This window comes from Motacilla alba, chromosome 1A, assembly GCF_015832195.1.
Source record: "Motacilla alba alba isolate MOTALB_02 chromosome 1A, Motacilla_alba_V1.0_pri, whole genome shotgun sequence".
Taxonomy (NCBI): domain Eukaryota; kingdom Metazoa; phylum Chordata; class Aves; order Passeriformes; family Motacillidae; genus Motacilla; species Motacilla alba.
In genome coordinates this window covers 39,237,903-39,258,325 of record NC_052031.1, presented here as the reverse complement: position 1 = coordinate 39,258,325, position 20,423 = coordinate 39,237,903, and the positions used below count along the sequence as shown (strand labels likewise).

At 36.1% G+C, this 20,423-nt stretch overlaps 1 protein-coding gene across 13 annotated transcripts in view; it reads left to right on the top strand.

Moving 5' to 3' along the window:
• The window catches only part of PPFIA2 (PTPRF interacting protein alpha 2), a 286,609-nt gene that overhangs the window by 89,874 nt on the left and 176,312 nt on the right, over positions 1-20,423 (top strand). For 2 of the 13 annotated variants that reach the window (XM_038154176.1, XM_038154175.1), the window contains exon 1: positions 3,465-4,432. The exons of 8 other annotated variants lie outside the window; for them this stretch is intronic. In XM_038154176.1, the coding sequence (XP_038010104.1) occupies positions 4,352-4,432 (81 nt within the window). In that variant the 5' untranslated portion in view covers positions 3,465-4,351. Of the gene's footprint in view, positions 1-3,464; positions 4,433-20,423 lie in introns of those variants that run through there. 3 more of the 13 variants (XM_038154180.1, XM_038154177.1, XM_038154178.1) reach the window with 3 other exon arrangements.

The window sequence follows — 20,423 nt, the reverse complement described above, 5'->3', positions numbered from 1 at the left end:
CTATACCAGCTGGAAATGGTTAGTTTCTGAAAGTTCATATGTGTGTGTTTTATATATTCTTTAAAGTATATTCGTCAGATTTTGGTTTTGTGCTGCTTTGTTGATGAGGGGAAAGAAAAAATGTTTTTGGCATAGAACTTCATTAAATAAGGTGAAAGGAACTGTAAATAAATTTGGACATAAAAATAATTAGATTTAATGTGTGACTTCATGAAGATAGTCATTAAAATTTGATATGCAATTGAATATCTTTTTTTCTGAACTGTGGTAAAGGTTTAATATAATTTCCAGCCATTAATATCTGGAAAACAGAACTCTTTAAACATTAACATTTTTCAGTTCAAAGCAAAATCAGGATATTTTAAGCCAGATGAGTAACATATCATCTGATACTCCCTCTATTTTGATGTCTACAACAGTAGATAATACAGAATCATCAATTCAAGTACAGTGTTGTCAATATTGGAAGATTAGTAGGGTTTCTCTGAGTCTGTGAAGTAGAAAGTCTAGTGGTTTAATGTGAAAGCTCTCTAATGTTCTGAAAATCACACACACAGCTCCTGGAGGAAGGCATGTTTCTTTAACATGGCTTTCCCTGATAGAGACAGAAATAGAGACAGAAATGAGAATAATATGTGATATAAAGTCCATGTTTCTGGATAATTACTTATGTAATTCAATAAGAGATGGTGATTTAAATCTTAACTCAAAACATCTGGTTTATATTGCACTACATAGTCTGAAGAGAAGCTATATATCACAAGCACTAGCACATTAAAAAAATCTAAGTGTGTTCATCAATTTAAAAAAGTGCATCTCGTCTCTGTGGTCATAAATAGAAGGGTTTGTATTAGTGTCCCTGAATTTTCAAAGTACTTCACATAATCATCTGATATATACATGTATATGCCTTCCTTTTGGATGTGTAACTTACTGGGTTTATATATATACATATATATATATATATATGTATATAACAGATATTGCACTTTGTGCATACTATCAAAAATCGTAGGCTACACATAAAAATGCACTTAAAATTAAATAATCACACTTAACATTTTGGAGAGTAGTATAGTTCAAAATAATTAATATGATCCAGATTCAGTGCTTGATAACTCATAAATTCAAAAGTAACTGAAACTAAAGCCATCTCAGAAGCATTGCCATATCTCATTCATTTAAGCATGTAGAACGTTTTCTTTTCATGCAGGAGATTTTTTTTTTCTCCACTACAAGTCTCAGTTTATGGAATAATTAAATCATTAGTTGGAAGATTCATGGGAACAAATATTTTAGTGGGGATTGCATCCTTTGTAAGTACTTCTGCCACTGAGCTGTAGTCATGGTCTTTAGGTGTCTTTCTCTGTTTATCCTGTTGGGTCTCTTCAGTTTCCTTCAGTTCCATTTTCTGTCTTTTTCAGTTCATGTTGCTTCATATCCTCCTTAGTCATTGTTGCATTCAATTAGACATGGGAGACCTGGTTCCAGCTCCTTGTTCTGAGGAGATTGCTGAATCCCAGCTTTGGGGCTGCTGGCTTTTCTGAAATGTGACTCTTTCTGTAATTGTGAACACTCATTCTGCCGTGCATCAGTTCGTGGTTTACTGAATTTACTTGTGCTCTAACCGCTTCCTGACAGGAGGCTAGTTTCATATTTTTCAGGAAAAAAACTGCTGTAAACAAATGTTTTCAATCTATTTTGAGAGTTACACCAAAATGACATTCTGATTCCGTGAGGACACTGCAAGCATATGTTGTTGTCTGTATTGCAGTTAGACAGAAGAAAATTCATAGTCTTTAACTTTCCTCACAAGGTGGAAGTTAGTGGAGAGTTAGAACAACTGCTGTGCCTTCTCTGCAGATTTATGCTGATTAGATAAGGAAATGTGTTTATTGAAACTGAAATGCAGGCATGGGGGGCTGTTGCTTTTTTTTTTTTTTTTTTTTATAATCTTCTTCTGGTGGCATTGGTGGCAGGTTTTTTAACTGCAAATTTCTTCACCTAGGCAGGAAAGCCAAAACAACAGATAAAAGACCAGGAACAGTATTTTGAAAAACATTTTTCAAGTAACAGGCAGCCAAAGCCAAGACATGGTGAACAGTGATCCCAGTAAAAGCTCCCAGTGGAAGGCTAGAAGGCTACAGCTAAAAAAAGATGTGCAGTCCTAGAGGAACAAATAGGGAACTAGCAAGTCTAAATACAGCAGTAGTGTTATGGTCATGAAAGGCATTATTGTAACTGTGATGAAAGTAGTTGGGTTTAACTGTGAATTAACTGCCTTAAGATTTAGCACATGCCAGTATGAGAAAATGAACTGAGTTTTCTACATCCCTGGTAGAAACAAGGATTAAAAGTTATGAAAGTTGAAGCAAGAGAAGTTCAAGCTAATAGGTAGAGTTACTGAGTAGTGAAAGTACTTGTCTGTCGGAGGAATGTACATGGGATTTTGCGCATGAATTCTTCAAATTATGCATTTGGTGAGGAAACTCTGATGTAGACTTCTTTCTTCTTCCAGGGCAAACCATTTAAAATGTCCATAAAAGAAGCTTTATCCATTGCACTGTGGAGAAATAGCACGTGTTTGGTAGGCATATTATAAAGAAGAAAGTATCAGCTCATGATAAAAGATTCTCTATTCAGATTATAAACAAACTGGTATCTTTCATTTGACCAGCTGAGGGGCCTCTTTGCTAATACAAACATCTTGATCTTCCGGAAGAGGAATCAAAGAGGGGAGAATACACTGTAATCTGAAATCTAGGTCTTAAGAAAATGTTTCAGACAGTAGTTTTGCCTTGATTCTGTAAATGTTATAGAAGCCATAACATGGTAATTATAAGAAATTTTTATGAATAGGTATGAATAGGATCTGAGAAGATTTTTTTCTTTTTGGCTTACAAAATATTATTGCAGTATGCGCCACTCTAACACATTTAAACAGACAGACATCTCTGCATCTTTTCCAACTGCTTTCATAGTCATTTTACTTTAGAAGCTGCATTATCTCCTATTGCTAAAAGTGTGATCATAAAACAGAATAAAAAACATAGGCCGCCTGGCAACTCACAAGGCTTTTAGAATTTTGACAAGTTCCTTTTGAAAGTACCATTCATTAAGTGGTTTTTCTGTCTCTTTTAAACCTTGTGAATAAAATACAAAGTGCTTGACAGAACATGCAAAGTTTGTTTTGCAACCGCTTTACAATTTTACTCTTTTCTGTAACCCTACTTTTCAGTTTTCATAAATTGAACACTTATTTTTTTGTTGCTGAAAGGTGACAAGTTCTTCAAATGTTACTTTCTTTATCATCTTCATGTAGTTTAAATGATCTGTGTTTGAAGAAAATATGTGATGAATCATTTTTGAATGTTCAGTGCAGATGTTCACAAGTATTATCAGCTTTAAAAAATAACTTCTTTAAAACATCTTGTGTATAGCTAATGAATTAAGCTGTAGGTCTGTAGCTTTGCTAAGCACAGTAAGGCTCAGAATAAAATTCCAACCTTATACTTAGCAGTTAGGTAAACCTTTCTTCAAGAGAGATTCAGACTGAAGATGAGAAAAACTAATTAGAAAAAAAATGACAAAAAAGAAGCTTATAATGTGTATTATATTTAAACTGACTATAGCTCTGTAAACAGTCTCACAAAGATGTATTTCTCCCCAGTAGTAGCATCAAAAAAATAAATGTAAAAAATACTAATCTGGAGAGCAATACACAATTTATTTTTTTTCTAGGCAAGACAGTTAAAATGACAAAAAAGCCACCTTAGTGTTATTTAAAGCAAGTTGTATGTGTTAACATAGCTGTCAGCAATGAAATGATAAAATTATCGTTGTTATCAAATACAGCTATAAACTGAACACGAGGCATGCTTCAGGTTAGTCAGAAGAGGTCCTCTGTTTTTCACTGTGCATGCTTGCTTGAAATGAAACTGTGTTTTATTGGTTAACTGGGATGCTTAGCATAATCACTTTGCAAGGCTGTGGTGGAGGGAGGTGATTATCACTGAGAACAGATGGGCAGGTCCAAAGCGTTGCCAGATTCTGCACAAGCTCCATGTACTGTAGGTTCTGGCTCTCTTTTCTTTGGCATTTCTAATTTTTATTCATCATGCATATTACAACGGGCTAGCTGAGCTAGAGGTCGGGGAGCATTGACCTTACAGTTTAGCTCACAGATGCAGGAGTGAGGAATTCAAAGCGCTGTCACTGTACGTCTGAACGGATGGGGCAGACAGAATTTTGTCCAATTGCTTCCCTAAATGTATAAAAGGATTTGTCTCCGAGCTTAGCCCTCTGCTCTGCATCTGTAGCTCTCTGTGGATTGTATTGTGTGTGACCAGAAATGATATTCTCGGATATGAACACTGTCTCTGCCTCTCCTAAAGTGCATCCTCCTAATGGGACCCGGTTTTATACTTTTCAGGTAAGTGAACTTTAATAAAACTGAAAGGATTTTAAATGATAGGTAAACTTTGAGTAAGAGTAGCTAATATGTTAAGAAGCTTATGTATTCATTAGTTTTGTATAGGTATATAGGTTTTGTATGGAAAAAAAAAGTGAGAAATCAATATCATCACAGTAAGTTTGCTGCCTTAAAAAAATCAGCATGTAATTGCTCCTATACTAACATAAAATTACATTCATTATAATTTTGCTATTGTTTGTGTTTTCCAATAATAATATCATCTAGCAATTAATTAGATTTATAGTTCCTTACATGGACCCACATTGTCTTTCTGTTTAGTTCAGATAAGCACTCTGTTGAAATTACCAGAAATTCCAAAGTCATGTTATACAAAATATATTCTAAAAACTTTGTATGTTATACTTGTCTGGATTTCTTTAATATTAATCCTGAATGTGATTTCGTGCTAGATGATGCCTAATTTGATTCCTGTGAATAGTAATACATGTGCAATTGATAAAACAGCAGAATCTATTAGTAGGATTATTAAGGTTCTCAATTTTAAGCCAAGATTTGCCTCATGCAGGTAAATAAGGTTGTGTGCTTAGCTAAAGGTAAAAAATGTATTATATGCTCTGTATCTTAATTGCAAACCAATCTAATTACAACCATCTTCCAGTAGCAGTTCATTATAAGTAATCTTCAGTACCTTGGCTCCAAGAAACTATGTGATCCTACACTAAGATTAAACAAGAATAAAAAAACCCTCACACACACCCCTGCCCCAGATGGTCCTTAGAGCATTTTGGCCCTGCAGGGCAAATCAAACATTCTGTTAACTTAAAGTGGCAACAGCTTTTTCAGCTCAGCCTCTGATACAGTTAGGATTTAAATATCCTTCCTTCTCCTGATTGCCTAGCAGGTTTGTCTTTTCATTACTTATGCTGTTGTAGAGGGATTCTTTAATATGCGATAAACCCTGTGTATACGACCAGAACAAACATTCTGAAGCAAAGATGATCATAAAAGTTGATTATAAAATGAACAGCAAACTTCTATTATAAAATCCAGGCATAGTATTCCCTAGGTGCTATAACTGCATTTCATTCTTGTCTCCTTTTAAATCCATTGTTTTTAATTGTACTGTCTTGCCCTTCTTACAGTGGTGTCAAATGATAGTTGAGGGCTGTGCAGAAAGAATGGCCTCCTCCTAACAGTGACGATCTGCTGATCCTGGCAGTGATTCAGAGACATGAGTGCCCCAGGCCTGTTCCTCTACAGCATGACTCCTTTTTTCACACATTGACATCTAAATATTCTGTACAGCCTCCTGTAGCTATGTTCTTAAACACAGTTCCTGACGTCAGGTATTCTTTCTGAGTATGTCGAGTTGCAAAAGTCACAAAAATTAGGATTCTTGCTTGTGATACCAAACTGAATATCTTATTTTGTGATACTTTATGGAAGTAAGTACTAAAGTATATATATTTTTGACAACATGTATTATTGCTACTAGCAATCCCTGTGATTACTGTAGACATTATCCCACATGCAAAAAATTCTCTTTTCAAAATTATTTCTTCAGCAGATTTTTGAGCTAAGGGGTTACTAAATAAAAGGAAAGTAGAACTAAATTTCCTGTTGCATCCTGGATACTTTAATGAACAATGTAGAGTTAAATGACATTGGAATGTAATGTTTGGTTGTTGGAATGTTTGGTTAATTCTGGACAGTATGTGTTTGTGTTCTAGAACAGCTTGGTGTTGTCAGTGCTAAAAGAATCCCTGAAAAGTAAAAAAAAAAAAAAATTAAAAAAAAATCAGCCAAAGAGAATCTGTATTGTCCTGTGATGTCCTTTTCAAATCTTTTCCCCATTTATTTATTTATATATGTGCAATATAAAGTGATGTGAAGCAACCTTGCCGTTCTTGCCTTGGCTTCGTTGTTCCTTGTCTTGTAGCTTTAGACCACCATGTTTGCGCTGCCTTCTCTTTCCCTTTTGAGTTACTTCAGTCTTTGCTTAGAAGTGTAATAATTGCTGAGAAGAACTGTATATGATTCCTGTTACATATTCTGATCTGTTTTAGAATACTTTCACCTTTTGCTTTCCTACCTATTTTTTTGTTTCTATATGTTATATGGAATCTCTTTAAGACAGAGAATCTCTTTTGTTTAAATAGCTTTCAAAGTTTTGGGACAGGTTAATGGTTCTTAATTGAAAATATGTACACTGGTATTTAACCTAAATATGTGAAAATAATCTTAGTGAAAGCAATGTCTAGCATGTTCAAAACTGAACAAATACAAAAATTGTGAGATGAGGGCCTGAACATGGATTGATGGACGGCAGTGAGTGATTAAGCTACTGATTTCATTGTACATTGATGTAATGATTAAACAGTTAATTGTACATTGATTCAATAACACAAAATATTAATTCTTTCAGCCATGAAAATGGTACTGAAAGAAGCAAAAAGCAGGTGTGCAAGTTGTATGTTTATTATCAGCATTTCACTGATGTTCTCAGGAGATAGATAAGACCAAGTTGAATTCTAGTGGCCAAGGAATCAGAGTGGCCCATACAGGGATGCATCTAGCTGAGATGTTGGGCTAGAAATAATCAGAGTTAGTGTTTGAAAGACTAACTATCTGAAGAGTCTTGATGCTCCAGTATCTGTCCCTAATTACATCAATATCTGTGACTATCTAGAAGCTATGATATTCCTAGTACCACGGTTCTGCTCAGGAAATTTGTCCTGAAACTCTGCAAATGTTCAAAACATGATTTGGTTCAATTTATTTCCTGAACCACCTGCTATAATGCAAAGAAGCTTAGGCTTTGATCCTTAGATTATACTTTATTAAAGCAATTAAAATAGAAAAAAATATATATTAGAGGGGCTTATATAAAGAGGTTATATATTTTCCAAAAGGAAGGAGTTGTAATGCTGTTATGAACAAGATTTACCTTTATAATAACCAGGGCAATACCAAAATGTAGTGCTTTGTATTTCAATATCTTTATGTTTCATCTCAGTTTGTGTGTGCCAACCTTGACAGACTTCTGCAGTTGTATAAAAGCAAGCAGTGATTTTCTTTATTTTTGCATTCAAGCTTAATAAAAAGATAGTGTTTTTGCTACTTGAGGTGGGTAAATTATCTTCCCAGGAGTCCCACAGTGAGCATCTCTCATGAACATTGTAAGCAGCAAAATTAAAGTAGTAACATTGCCTTGTTCTTTGCTTGGTCGTGTATTTTGCTGTATTTAATGGTTGTTTGCATCTAATAATGATGCAGGTGGAAAAGTTTGGATTAGAAAGGAGATCGTTTTAACTTGATTATTTCTTTTGAAATTGGGAACATTACTTCACTGAAAAAATATTTTTATTCCATCTGTTTTTATTGGGGCCTTGAGGGTTGTTCGTTTATTTATGAAAACATAGCACAAAGGAACTTAATTTTAAAAGTTCAGATTTTGCTTCTGAAGGTTGTTTAATACTGCTTTGGTCATTTGAAAGCAACTTAACTTTATGTTGGTCTTTGCCATATCAAATAATTTTTTGTTTTCCTAAATTGGTTGTATACAGTAACACATGTGAATTCTACCATGCACAACTTCTGAACATTTAAAGTATCTTCACATTGTACATGATGTTTATTTCAACAGAATTCTAATTCAAAAAAACTATTTTTCTCTTTCAGTATCTATGAACAGTATTTCTAGCTCATACACATTCCAGTTATTAAGCCAAGCACACATCTAAAGCCCAGAGCTAAGCACAGACCTAAATGGAAAGTAAAAGGAGCTGCCAGTAGGTTCCTGCTTAGGAACTAGGCATGTGCAGTAGAGAGGGAAAATACATCCTCGCACTGCTGCAGTGCGTGGTGACATGGTTCCGGCTGAATCTTTAGCTTTGAAATCAGCACTTTGTCATAAGAGTTTCCATAGATGTTAACCAAAAACTTTTAAAGACTTGGAAGCAATACTAGCCTATTTTATAGTCAGATGAGATGTGTGTTTCATAAATGCACTCCTAGGACAACTAGACTGTACTCCTTTTTGCTAAGAAGTAGCAAAATGAGGGCTGGTCTCTTCTGAAAACTGGGGAGAATTAAACAATTTTTTAAAGTTATCTGACGATCAGTAGGTCCATAAAGAAATAAAATTACCTTCTTACAAAACCTGCAGAGAAATCCTAAAATATTCATGCGACATAAAATTGTAAATACACTATGAAGTCCTGTAAAAGTGCATTGCTGATCAAAAGTGTGAAACTGGGTTACTGGGAAACTGGGAAACATTTCTATACATAAAACATATCTATCACCACGATAGGGATTTCTGCTGGCTGTTACTTCTTTGCAACTAAAAGTACTGAGAGACAGTGATTCAACAGAATGCAAGTAAAAATGTTACTTTTTGGTACACAATGTGCTTTGAGCTGTGGAAACGCTCCCCCCCCCCACCCTCCCCTCCCCAGATTCTATAAGAAATTCTAGATATACTCATTAATTATCCTGTTAATATCTATATTAGTAATTGAAATTATCTCTATGCCTACCCAGAACTTCTGTTATATACTGTCTGTTTCAGTAATTCTGTTTTCTTTCATTTGTCTTATAGGGAAATAGTAAATGAAACAAAAAGCCACTTCTATAAGAGAAAGTATCTTGTTAGAATTTTTAATTGTACTTACTAGCATACAGTTAGTAGGTATGCATGCTACACTTGTTTAGTAGGCCATAACTTTTCAACTGTTTTGTTGCTTCACATATTCCACTGCAATATAATTTAGTATCAAGGAAAACAGCTTTTAAGTTTCTTTGCAGAAATAACACAGTGCTATGAAAAAAGAAATATTCCAGGTGATGGAGATGGGTTATTAGTCACCTTGTATCTCACCATTCATACCACAACAAAATTCTTGTAAAATTGGGTGACTCTGTTCCTACTCTATTCAGACTTACTTGCAAATTTAGAAAATATGCCACATGCAGAAGAGAGCCAAAACAATTGTGTATACTTTCAGGCCTGTGTCACCTCGTCCATGGGAGAACTGTGGAATCTGATCTTACCTTGAGCTTCAGCTGGCTGAGCACGTGGGCAGCTCCTTCCAGCAACCCTCTGCCAGGCATGAGATTTCTCCCTTAGTTGTGTCTAAATAAAGATTTTTTTCTGTTCTTATTTATGGCACTGGTGCAGTACATTTTTTTCAGAAACATCATGTAGAAGTTCTAGGGGCATGATCTTTGTGAAAGCTGCAAGCTCAAGCCAAGTGGTGACTTGTACCAGTAATGACGGTGAGCATCACTGAAAGGCCAGCTTTAACAGGAGAACAGTGAGTAACTGGGTTGGTGTGGCAGACGTTGTGGTGCACATCTTGTAGGTTGCTGTGGCCTTCAGAAGCTTCGAAAACTGTGAATATAAATAACAGTGGCAGAAAGGCTGACAGTGAAGTAGTTTTTAAAGACTTCTGACATGTTAAGAGTGGCAGAAAATAGTAATGCTGGACCAGTGCTTTACTGTGTAGTCTTTAAAAATATGGGCAGTGTCAAAGGCAAGAGACAATAATAAAGTGATTTGCATTGCAAATACCTTAGAAATATTTATAGCTGTATAAGTGGGTTTTATATAATTTTGGAATTTAAGGATTTCAGAGGAGTATTGTGAGAAATACACTTACAGGCACTTTTATTCAGAAATAAATGACAAATGGCCCCACATACAAGGTTAGTGTTATTTACTATTATTTTCTTTTATTATTCTGTGGTATGTATTTTTATTGGAAGTGTGGTGAGAACAAACTTAGAGCTTTTCTGCTCAAATACAGACCTGGTAATGCAGTGTTATTCTGACAGTAATCAAAAATATTAATATTATTCTCTGTACACAGCTATAAAATTTTGAAGGATAAATATTTGAAAATTTTATACATTAAAACATGCTATGCCTAATAAACTTACAGAAATTTTCTGGTAGAATTGCTTCTAGAATTGAGAATGTGAGCATTTGTTAATGGGTTCAGCTATATTGACAATAAGTTTAATAATTTTATCAAGTTGGTGAAAATATGGCACTTGGAGTCCAAAAGTGGAACAGAATTATTCAGTCTGACAGGAAAATAAAAACATTGTTGAAGTGTTCAGCTAAAACACATTAAAAATGTGTCACTGTGAAGTATTTAATATCCCTTGGGTATCTAGAGGAATTATTTTGTTTGCACAAGAGTCGGGTTTTTTCTTTTTGCATAATTCTGTTGTGCCAGAGAACTGTAATTTGTGGCCATCAGAGCTCATAAAGACAGTGTTTTAACCACAATCCACACCTATGCCACACAGACTGTCTCTGAAAAGGTGCTTGCTTTCTGGTTGGATTCTCAGTTTTAGCTGGAATTGGGCTGAGAGCTGCTCCAGCTGTGGGGCTGCCCCAGCATTTACCCTCCTCCTGCTTAAAAATCAGTAGCACTGCATGGCCTGATATTTTCCATCATTTGTTTTTCCAGCCAGTCAATAAAATGGTCTGATAGTTTTTATGAATTTGCTCTGCATGCAGTGAACTGGGAAGGGTGACTTTACTGAATATTAACTGACCGTTTTGATCTATAGGTAACATCTGCATCCTTCTCTAGGAAGAAACACAAGGAAAAACTTAGAACCATTATGGTTCTAAGATAAACCTAATTAGCATGAATTCAGTAGTAGAAATCAGGAAAACTAATCCTTCTTGCCGAAAGCCACAAGCCAAAACTAACTGTATGCACATACATAACACATGCTATCAAAAAAAACCCACATTAATTAAAAAGGTAATTGAGCACAGAACTGTCTGTAGTATTTTTCAGTTGTAGAGACTTTGTAAAGTATGTTGCTTGCTCAAAAAGTACAATAATTAGGGTAAGTGTGGAATACAGGATCTTTAAATACATAGATACAACAAAATAGAAAGATAGAGCATAAAGTCTTTGTTTTAAGTAAATATTCATGTAGCTTTTGCTTGTCATAAAAACATATTTTTTCTACATAATACCATTATTTTATTTGTTGCAACTAAACAGTAACCAAGCAGAGCAGTCAATGCAACTTTCCTATGTGGAATTCCTGTCATATAGAGTGTGGCCACTTCTACTTTGCAATGTAATGACATAAAGTCAGAAAATACCTCTTCTTTTTCTTCCAGAAGCAATGGAGCTAAACCAGAGCTGCTCTTTCTTTTGCGGCTGAGTGGATGTGACCAATAAAAGCAGGGGGCCAGTGGGAGGAATAGCAATAGGAGTGCTTTCCTTCTATTCCAGAAATAGGATCATGGTACAGTTTCTGAATCATAGCTAGAAACCATGTTGCTGCCTCAATTTCAGAAGAGCTTTCAGTGTTGGATTATTTTACCATAATTTGCATGGAAAATAAAGAAATGTTCTGGTGTTTTCCAGACTATTAAGAATACTAAGGATTATTACACATTATTGTGTGTTGGTTTGATATTTGTTGGTCCAACTGAATGCAAGCTGTATAGAGTTTCAGATAATACGCTTTCTTTATAGGGAAAACCAGAGCAATATAGGCATAGCCTGTTCTGAGAGAGCACAGACTGTTTGTTTCTCTGTGGAGGAATGTTCTTGACATCCTGTATAAATTGTGATGATAATCTGTTGGAAATGACAAGGTTTTTTTCCCCTGATGAATATTACCCATCTTGCTATGCAGCATCCTGATGAAACTTCCCCATCCCTGTCTGAGAGGACAATGTAAGTAATTGGCTGATTTCATTGTACATTTCAAATATATTCCCAGTAGTTGTCTCAGATCTAGATCATACTGCCACCACCTTCTCGATTTACTACACATTGATAACCTACCTGAAAATTTCTTCTTTTACTTACATCTGTCTTAAAGCAGGGAAAGAAAGCAGGTGAAGGCAGAAAACGCAAAATACTTGGCATGTTGAACTATCCTATGATTTAAGGCAACAAATGAAGTGCTTAAGTGATTTTAATGGTTTTAAATACTTTGAGATGTGAATAAAATTTTTGCTGAGGAACTTATGAGGAACTAGGCCTATAGATATGTCTTTTTGTGGGAAATTAATGTGATATAAGCATTAAAGTAAATAATTTAAACTTTATTTATAGGTTGTATTTTCAGTTTAATTGCAGTAGCATTAGTATACATTACAGTATTTTTAATCCTAAATTTCTTAGTACGGATTTTAGTAAATAAATTTTATTTTGCCTCATCTATTCCTGTCTAGTTCAATATTCAGTTGGCAGTTATGCTTAGCAGAACATTTAGGGAGGACTGTGAGGCTAGGATTGTTTTAAAGTAACAGCTGGCATAATTCAGTTGAACTGTGATTCACTCAAAGATGTAAACTAATGAGAAGAATATGGATTCAGTATTTTCACTGGAAGAATTAAAATTAATGATTCATGGAAACTTAAGTGTTCTGTGTTATTTTTACACTAGGAGGAATTTTACAGTTCTGCATGACTAAGAGTGCTTATTCCTGTGAAATGTGTTACTCCTACTGATGGGTCTAACGAAGTATAAATTAATTTTTATTTATATTTTTGATTAAGTATCCTGCATGCATCATGGTGGCACAGTGTGAGGAATGACTTTGTCTACACCATCAGCCTCAACAGTCTTGGCACTGAGCTTTGTGAAGGGCGGTGAGGAGATGTCAGCAGCTCTGAAAATGCCTTGAGGGTGTGGGTATCTGTAGGGATATGCAGGTGCTCTGAGCCTAACCAAGGAGTAAGGGAAGGTACTTGATCTGGATTCTTGCGTTTATCTCTCCGTTAGTATGTGCTGTGGCAGGGTAAAATTCAATCTGTAGAGCAGAAGAGTAGGATCTTGTGTCTATGTCATCCACAGGGAAGTTCTTTTGGAATAGTTCTTCATGTCCTCAGGCTGTACTTTCACAAAGGGATGGAAAGCATCAGATTCACTCTCACAGGTCATCTTTCGTTTTCATTTTATTCAGGAAGTACCCAGGCACTCTGAAATCACAATTCAAACCATTGTGAGTCAAGACAATGGGGATTTTGCTTCAGATTGCCTGATAGAAAACAAAACACTAATGTAGGCTTGATTTCTCGAATGGCAGGACCTGATAAACAGCATTTCAGAATAAGGGCCAAGATTTGTCAGTCCCAAATCAGGTTCTAGGAGAGCATATTTCTTTGAAGGAGTCCAGGAACATAAGCTGCCCTATGTTGAGCTAATCTCTATCAATACAACTATATTGATAAAGACTATGTTGACTCTCTAATGTCATACAGTCACTTCAGATTAATCTCCTCCATGCATGTTATTTGCAGTGTTTTATTGTTTTCTTATGACTCTATTATAAAAATAAATATTATGTGGAGAAAATTATTACTAGCATCTCACATTTCTGAGCACATTAAAAACTAGTAATGTATGGTTTGGATAAAGTAAAGAAAAAGATTTTTGTGTTGTTGTGGGAACTGCTTTTCTTTGCCATACTTTTATGTTAGTAGTAGACACAGAAATATTTAAGTTTAGTAATTGAACCTCTGTTTCATGTGGTTGGGAACATGAGTTCCAGATTGACTCAGTGGATGGCTTTGATGTATCATCTTGTGTGCGATCACACTCAAGGGAACATCCAGGGGATCAGACCCAGCCAGAATAGATTTAGGAGGTTCAGGTCCTGCCTGACCAACCTGATCTCCTTTTATGATGAGGTGGCCCACCTGGTGGATGAGAGGAAGGCTGTGGATGTTGTCTACCTGGACTTCAGCAAAGCCTTTGACACTGTCTCCCACACCATATTTCTGGAAAAGCTGGCAGCCCATGGCTTGGACAAGCGTACCCTTTACTGGGTTAAGAACTGGCTGGATGGCTGGGCCCAACCAGTGGTGGTGAATGGTGCTGCATCCAGCTGGTGGATGGTCCCTGGGGGCATCCCCCACGATCAGCTTTGGGCACTGTCATGTTTAGTGCCTTCACGGATGATCGGGATGAGGGCATTGAGTCTACCATGGGGAAATTCACAGACAACACCAAGCTGGGAGTGTGTGTTGATCTGCTGGAGGGTAGGAGGGCTCTGCAGAAGGCCCCAGACAGGCTGGATCCGTGGAATGAATCCAATGCTATGAGGTTCAACAAGACCAAGTGCTGCGTCCTGTACTTTGGCCACAACAATCCCCTGCAGCACTACAGGCTGGGGACAGGGTGGCTGGACAGTGCCCAGGCAGAAAGGGACCTGGGGGTACTGATTAACAGCAGCTGAACACGAGCCAGCAGTGTGCCCAGGTGGCCAGTGGCATCCTGGTCTGTATCAGGAATAGTGTGGCCAGCAGGACCAGGGCAGAGATTGTTCCCTGGTACTCAGCACTGGCGAGGCTGCACCTTGAGTGCCGTGCCCAGTGCTGGACTCCTCAGTTTAGGAAGGATGCTGAGATGCTGGAGCGTGTCCAGAGAAGGGCAACAAGGCTGGTGAAGGGTGTGGAACACCAGCCCAGTGAGGAGCGGCTGAAGGAGCTGGGGATGTTTAGCCTGGAGAAAAGGCTCAGGGGAGACCAAATCACTCTCTACATCTCCCTGCAAGGAGGCTGTGGCCAGGTGGGGGTCAGTCTGTTTTCCCAGGCAACCAGCAATAGGACAAGAGCACACTGACTCAAGCTGCACCAGTGGAGGTTTAGGTTGGACATTAAGAAGAAACTCCTCATGGAAAGAGTCACTGGGCATTGGAATGGGCTGCCCAGGGAGGGCATCCCACCATCTGTGGAGGTGTTTAAGGAAAGACTGGATGTGGCACTTAGTGCCATGGTCTAGATGACAAGGTAATGGGTTGTACTTGATGATCTCAGAGGTCTTTTCCAACGTAGTTGATTCTGTGATTCTGTATCTCATAAGGTTTGGAAACATAATATGGCCTCTGTTGGCCTGAAACCTTGGATAGATTGGTCAGCACTGTGATGAACAGTGAGGCATAAAGCAAAATATCCGCTAAACTGTGCTCAGCAAAAGAATGAAATTAGTAACTTACACTAAATACACATATACAGACATCTGTTGCTTGAAGTAAAGCTGTCAACATCAACATTTGTGTCTCAAATAAATCACATCAGCACATCTGGTGACAGTAGTGTGTATGTTCATCTCCTGAGACTGGGAACATGGTAGAATTCCCTCTTTTGAGCAGCCCAACTCCACTGCAAGTTTGAGATTTGAGCAAAGTTTCATCCTCTCTCTCACCTTTGGCTTGTGAGGAGATTTATAACAGATCTCTGAAACCAACTATCCTTCCATTACTTGCAATTTTTTTATCATTCAAAGGCAATTTATAGAGGAAAGTTTAAACCTCTGGAAGCACAAAACTATCAGTAATGTGTTAGTGTCAAATTTAATCTCTAATCTGTGTAAAATAGCAATCTTTTTTATTCAGCCAGTGGCAGAGTTCATTGGATTATCTAGTTTTAAATGCCCTTCCCTTTTCATATAGGCATTTTCTACTTAAATCCAATGTTTATCTGTAAAAATTTTTACCTGTTATTACTAAAAATAGAGAAAAAGGAAAATATATGTTTCCCCCAATAGTCTGTATTTTGCTGCAGTTTGCATCAGCTCTTTGCTTGCCTTTATAAAGAGGGAAATCTGATGTATGTTATAACCTCTAACACCAGCTCCTGATCCTATTTGCATTTATGTTCTGTGGGCTGTACCAAGAATGTATCTCTTCAGACAACCTTCTGGAGAAAGAGCAGTTTGTAGTCTTTCAGTCAATCAGAATTACTAAATTAAATCATCATGACTCCAGCATGGTCTGTGACTCTGTCTCTAGAATAATTCTGAAGGGATTTATTAGAGCAATATTATACTTAGTGTATTTTAAGCAGGAGAAAAGGCAATTCAGAACTTCATAGAAAGTGCTTATGGAAAAATCCATGTTCTTATTTATCACTTTAAAAATAATAATTATAAGAATGTGTTATCTGCCAATTTCTGTAGAAAAATAATTTAAGTTACTAAAACTTCATTTTACTTGATAAAGATCCCAATGCTAAAAAAAATTCAAAAATCCCCCATATCTATAACAGACTATTGATTTCCACCTCCTTTACTATAAGCTTCCATTATCTTCACAGGACTAAAATCTGATTGCAAACTTGCTATCTATTCAGATTATGAAAAAAAATTGTCAAATTAAGTGAAATCAGTAAAGTTTTTATGCCATCAACTGTCAGATAGTCTTTTAGAGAAGTGGCTCTTGCAGGTGCACCTGTAGCTCAGTTTGTGTGGTCACTAGGCTCAGTAGCATAGAACATTGCTCAGAACATTGCTGCTCTCAAATATTTTCTGCCTTCACTGCAAGACTTGTGCATTTTAATTGTTTGATTGGTTTGGGGCTTTTTTCCATGAAGTGCCATAATGAGGTTGGGACACTTCAACCAAAGTGTTTTGAAGCAGTTTCTAGGTCAATGGTAAATTAATCCATTTATGCCTTCAAGAGCTCAAGATTTTTAAAAATAATACATATTTTCTACTTTATGGTAAACCACATGAAGTAGGCCAGTACCTCAGCATGTTTGTGAGATTATACTGTAGAAGATTGATTTTTCCTGAAATTTATTTTGAAATGTCTTGATAAAGCATCATCCTGAAAAATTTGAGATATTTACTTGAGAAATCTTTCTCACAGTACCTATGCAGTCACTTTTTCATTGGATTATTTTTTCCCTGTAAATATATATAAATCAAGTATATATACATGAATTTGAATATGTGCTTTTGTGCATATACATATATTTGACTATGAAAAAATAGCACTTTAGAATCTGTTATAAATGGCAGGGCATCAGAAATCTTTGGAGCACTGAAATAATTTTTAAGAGTAGGAAGGTTTTTTGTAATTTTTAGGGATTTCAGCAGCCAGAGTTTAAAAATATCTCTGAGAAATCATGAGCTCTTACAGCTATGCAGCTGTCATTAGCTGTCACAGACTGCTTAAATATGGTGTTGAGTATTATTTAATTACTGACACTACTCCTAAAATATTTTGTGTTTTTCCAGACAAATTTGAGGGTATGGCAATCTAGTCTGGCTTTGCATACGTACAATCAGCCAAAGGCTGATTTTACATCTGAGTAAAATAATAAACTAATGAAATTCTAATGTCAGGGTGGAACTACAGCTGAAGCACTTGGTATGTCATTGAAATAGAGTCCAGGAAGGAGTCCAGCCTTGTGTGCTGGTCTTTTATCACACCTCTACTCCTGTAGATAGGAATATGATTTATGTGAAATCCTGGCATATTGCAGGATCTGTTTTCCATGATATCTGACTAGTCGGGAGCTCTATAAATAGGACTTTTTTATTCCTCAGCTTTTTTACTGCTTTTAGAATATCACTGGGTAAGGCTGTATAGAAATCTGATGTGAAAGAGAGATTACCTTCCATTTCTCCAAAAAGCAATGCACTGTCCAGGCAATTCTTTCTCATCATTCTCATTTATTATCTAAGTGAAGCAAACTTCACTTAAAAGACTTTTACCTCCTGGAGACCTCTGACCTTAAACAAGCTGGGGAAAGTCAGCATATGGTAGGAGCTGATAGGTTTGCTAGCATGTTTCCTCTCTGTGATTCATTCTGAGAATGTCAGATTTCAGAAGACTGCTTTTAAATACTTGATTTCAGTTTCAAGGAAAAAATCTATTAGCTGACCACCCATCAATGAAGAAGGATTTCAGAGCTAGAAGGTGAAAATCCAAGAGCCAGATGCACAAGGAGATACTGTCATGATTTTTATTTTGGGTCACAGCTTTCACCAGAAAAGCAAGAATGCCTCTGTATCTAAGTCTAAATCTGCAATTAAGCAGCTGAGAGGAAATTTGAATTAGTGTGCAATTAAGCATCTGTAACACTTGAAAATTGCATTCAGCCTGTTTATTTTTTTCCCCAAAGGTAGGCAGAACAAGAAGATGAGGTGTGTTGACCAATAATTCAAGACCAAATGTGTTTGCTTTTGGCAAGTCAACACCTATGAAAGAATTTCTGGTAATTGCCTCTTCCCTAAACAAAAATATAACAAATCTCCTAGATCTCTGCAACTGGGCAAAGGGCTGAAGTTAGCTCTTTTGAAGATCACTGTTCTTGTAAAAGGAAGAACTTAGAGAAAGGAATTGTTTTTATTAAAGAGAGGATTTTATGAAGAAGACAATTAGCATTCATTTTGATCTTGAGAAGCTAAAGTGCAGAGTAGTGTGGTTGAAGAATATGCTGGAAGCTTTCCTATGGCAGCTGCAGCATCAGGAGATCCAAATCACAAATTGGATTACATTTCTCTCACACACAAAAAAGGATATGGATATTTTCAAATTTGAGTCCCACTCATTTTGTGTACCAGCTGCTTTATCACCATTTAGTCTGCAGTTATTCCACTTACAGTTCTGATATAGTTACAGTACTTTTATAATCTCATAGAACATGACAAAAATGTATATTGAGATAGCAGCCATGGTATGACTGTATCTTACAGTATGGTGTGACTGGATCGTATAATTTACTGAAGAAATAATGAGAACTTTTTCATTCCATATGTTCTGTATATTTGGGAAAACCAGACGTGTTAGCTATGATTTTCACCTCACATTTGCACAAAACCAGTGTAAGAATGGAGAGTCAAACCCATTATTTTCTTCCACCTAATTTCTTCCAAATAACAGTGTTATATTACTTCCTGACAGGGTTTAATTATGGCTCAGAAGATTTTACATAAACTAAGGTTTGAGATTCTTCAGAAAATTCAGCAGTGAGTTTATCTGGCCATGAGACACCTAACACGCTTGTTGACATTATTATTTTATTTATTGTGCATACCTGTCTTTGTGCATGATGTGTGAGAGTTAAAATCATTTCAATTATATAAATTTTAGAAATGGTAAGCACAGCTAAGACACATATTTTATCTAAGTGAAGGTACAGCCCTTTTTTTTCTCTTTTCAAAAATAAATTTGAATACAAGATCAAAGGAAATACAGATTCCTTTCTATTTTCAGTGTTTTGGGATCCTCTGAGTACTCATCTTTCCAATATAAATGTTTTACCTTCACTTTCAGGGCAACATTCAGCTCACTTGATATTCAATATCTGTACTGTAGAGCTCTACCCAGACTTCTAAACCTGCTTACAGATACACCACCCCTTTTTTTGTGAACTGTTAAAGGATATAAACTACTACAAAAGTACCTGTTTCAAAGATTATATGAGCAGCTGAGGATGCTTTTCTTCAATTTTTTTATGTGCTGATTTTTGGTCAAATCAGATTTACTTACAGTAATTATTTGGTTTGTTTTTAAACTTAGCTTGTATTTTTACATATTGAAAATTTAAGGAGGAATAGGTTATTCTTTATGAAAATTTTATTTAGCAAGGTTTGATGTGTGGTTTTATGATCCCTTCTTGCATAATGTTTTTTTAGAGAGTATAATATAGACATGGTAAAATTACTCTTTTATACTGAAATACCAGTCACGGATTTTATATGAAATGTTGTGCATATAAGCATAGTGAGACTGGCATTTCCAATGAAGAACAGATGTAGTTTTGGCTTTTATATCCACCTTCCATTAAGGAATACATCTAAAAATACAGTTCATTTATATTTGAAGTAGCATTGCTTTCAAATTTGAATACTGTCTCTATGATATGTTTACTTTACTTACATTGCTGAAGGAAACTTATGTCTGCTTAATTTTCAAAATAGTTTTGATGTAATCCTCTCTGTCAAGAATTGAGAGAGCAAAACAAAATTATTATGTCAAAGTTTATATATCAAGAGATGAGTCTTGACTCAATAAATAATGGTATAGTATGCTTGAAAAACTGCATGTATTAAAATTGTCAGCCCTATAACTGCTTTATTGTCCCGTTTTTGATAAAAAGAAGTGCTATAGGGGTCAATTTGAGAAAGCCATTTTACAGGTAAACTTCAGTTTTTGTGCATCTTGTCTAGTCTTGAGAGGTACAAAATTCAAAGACTTCTG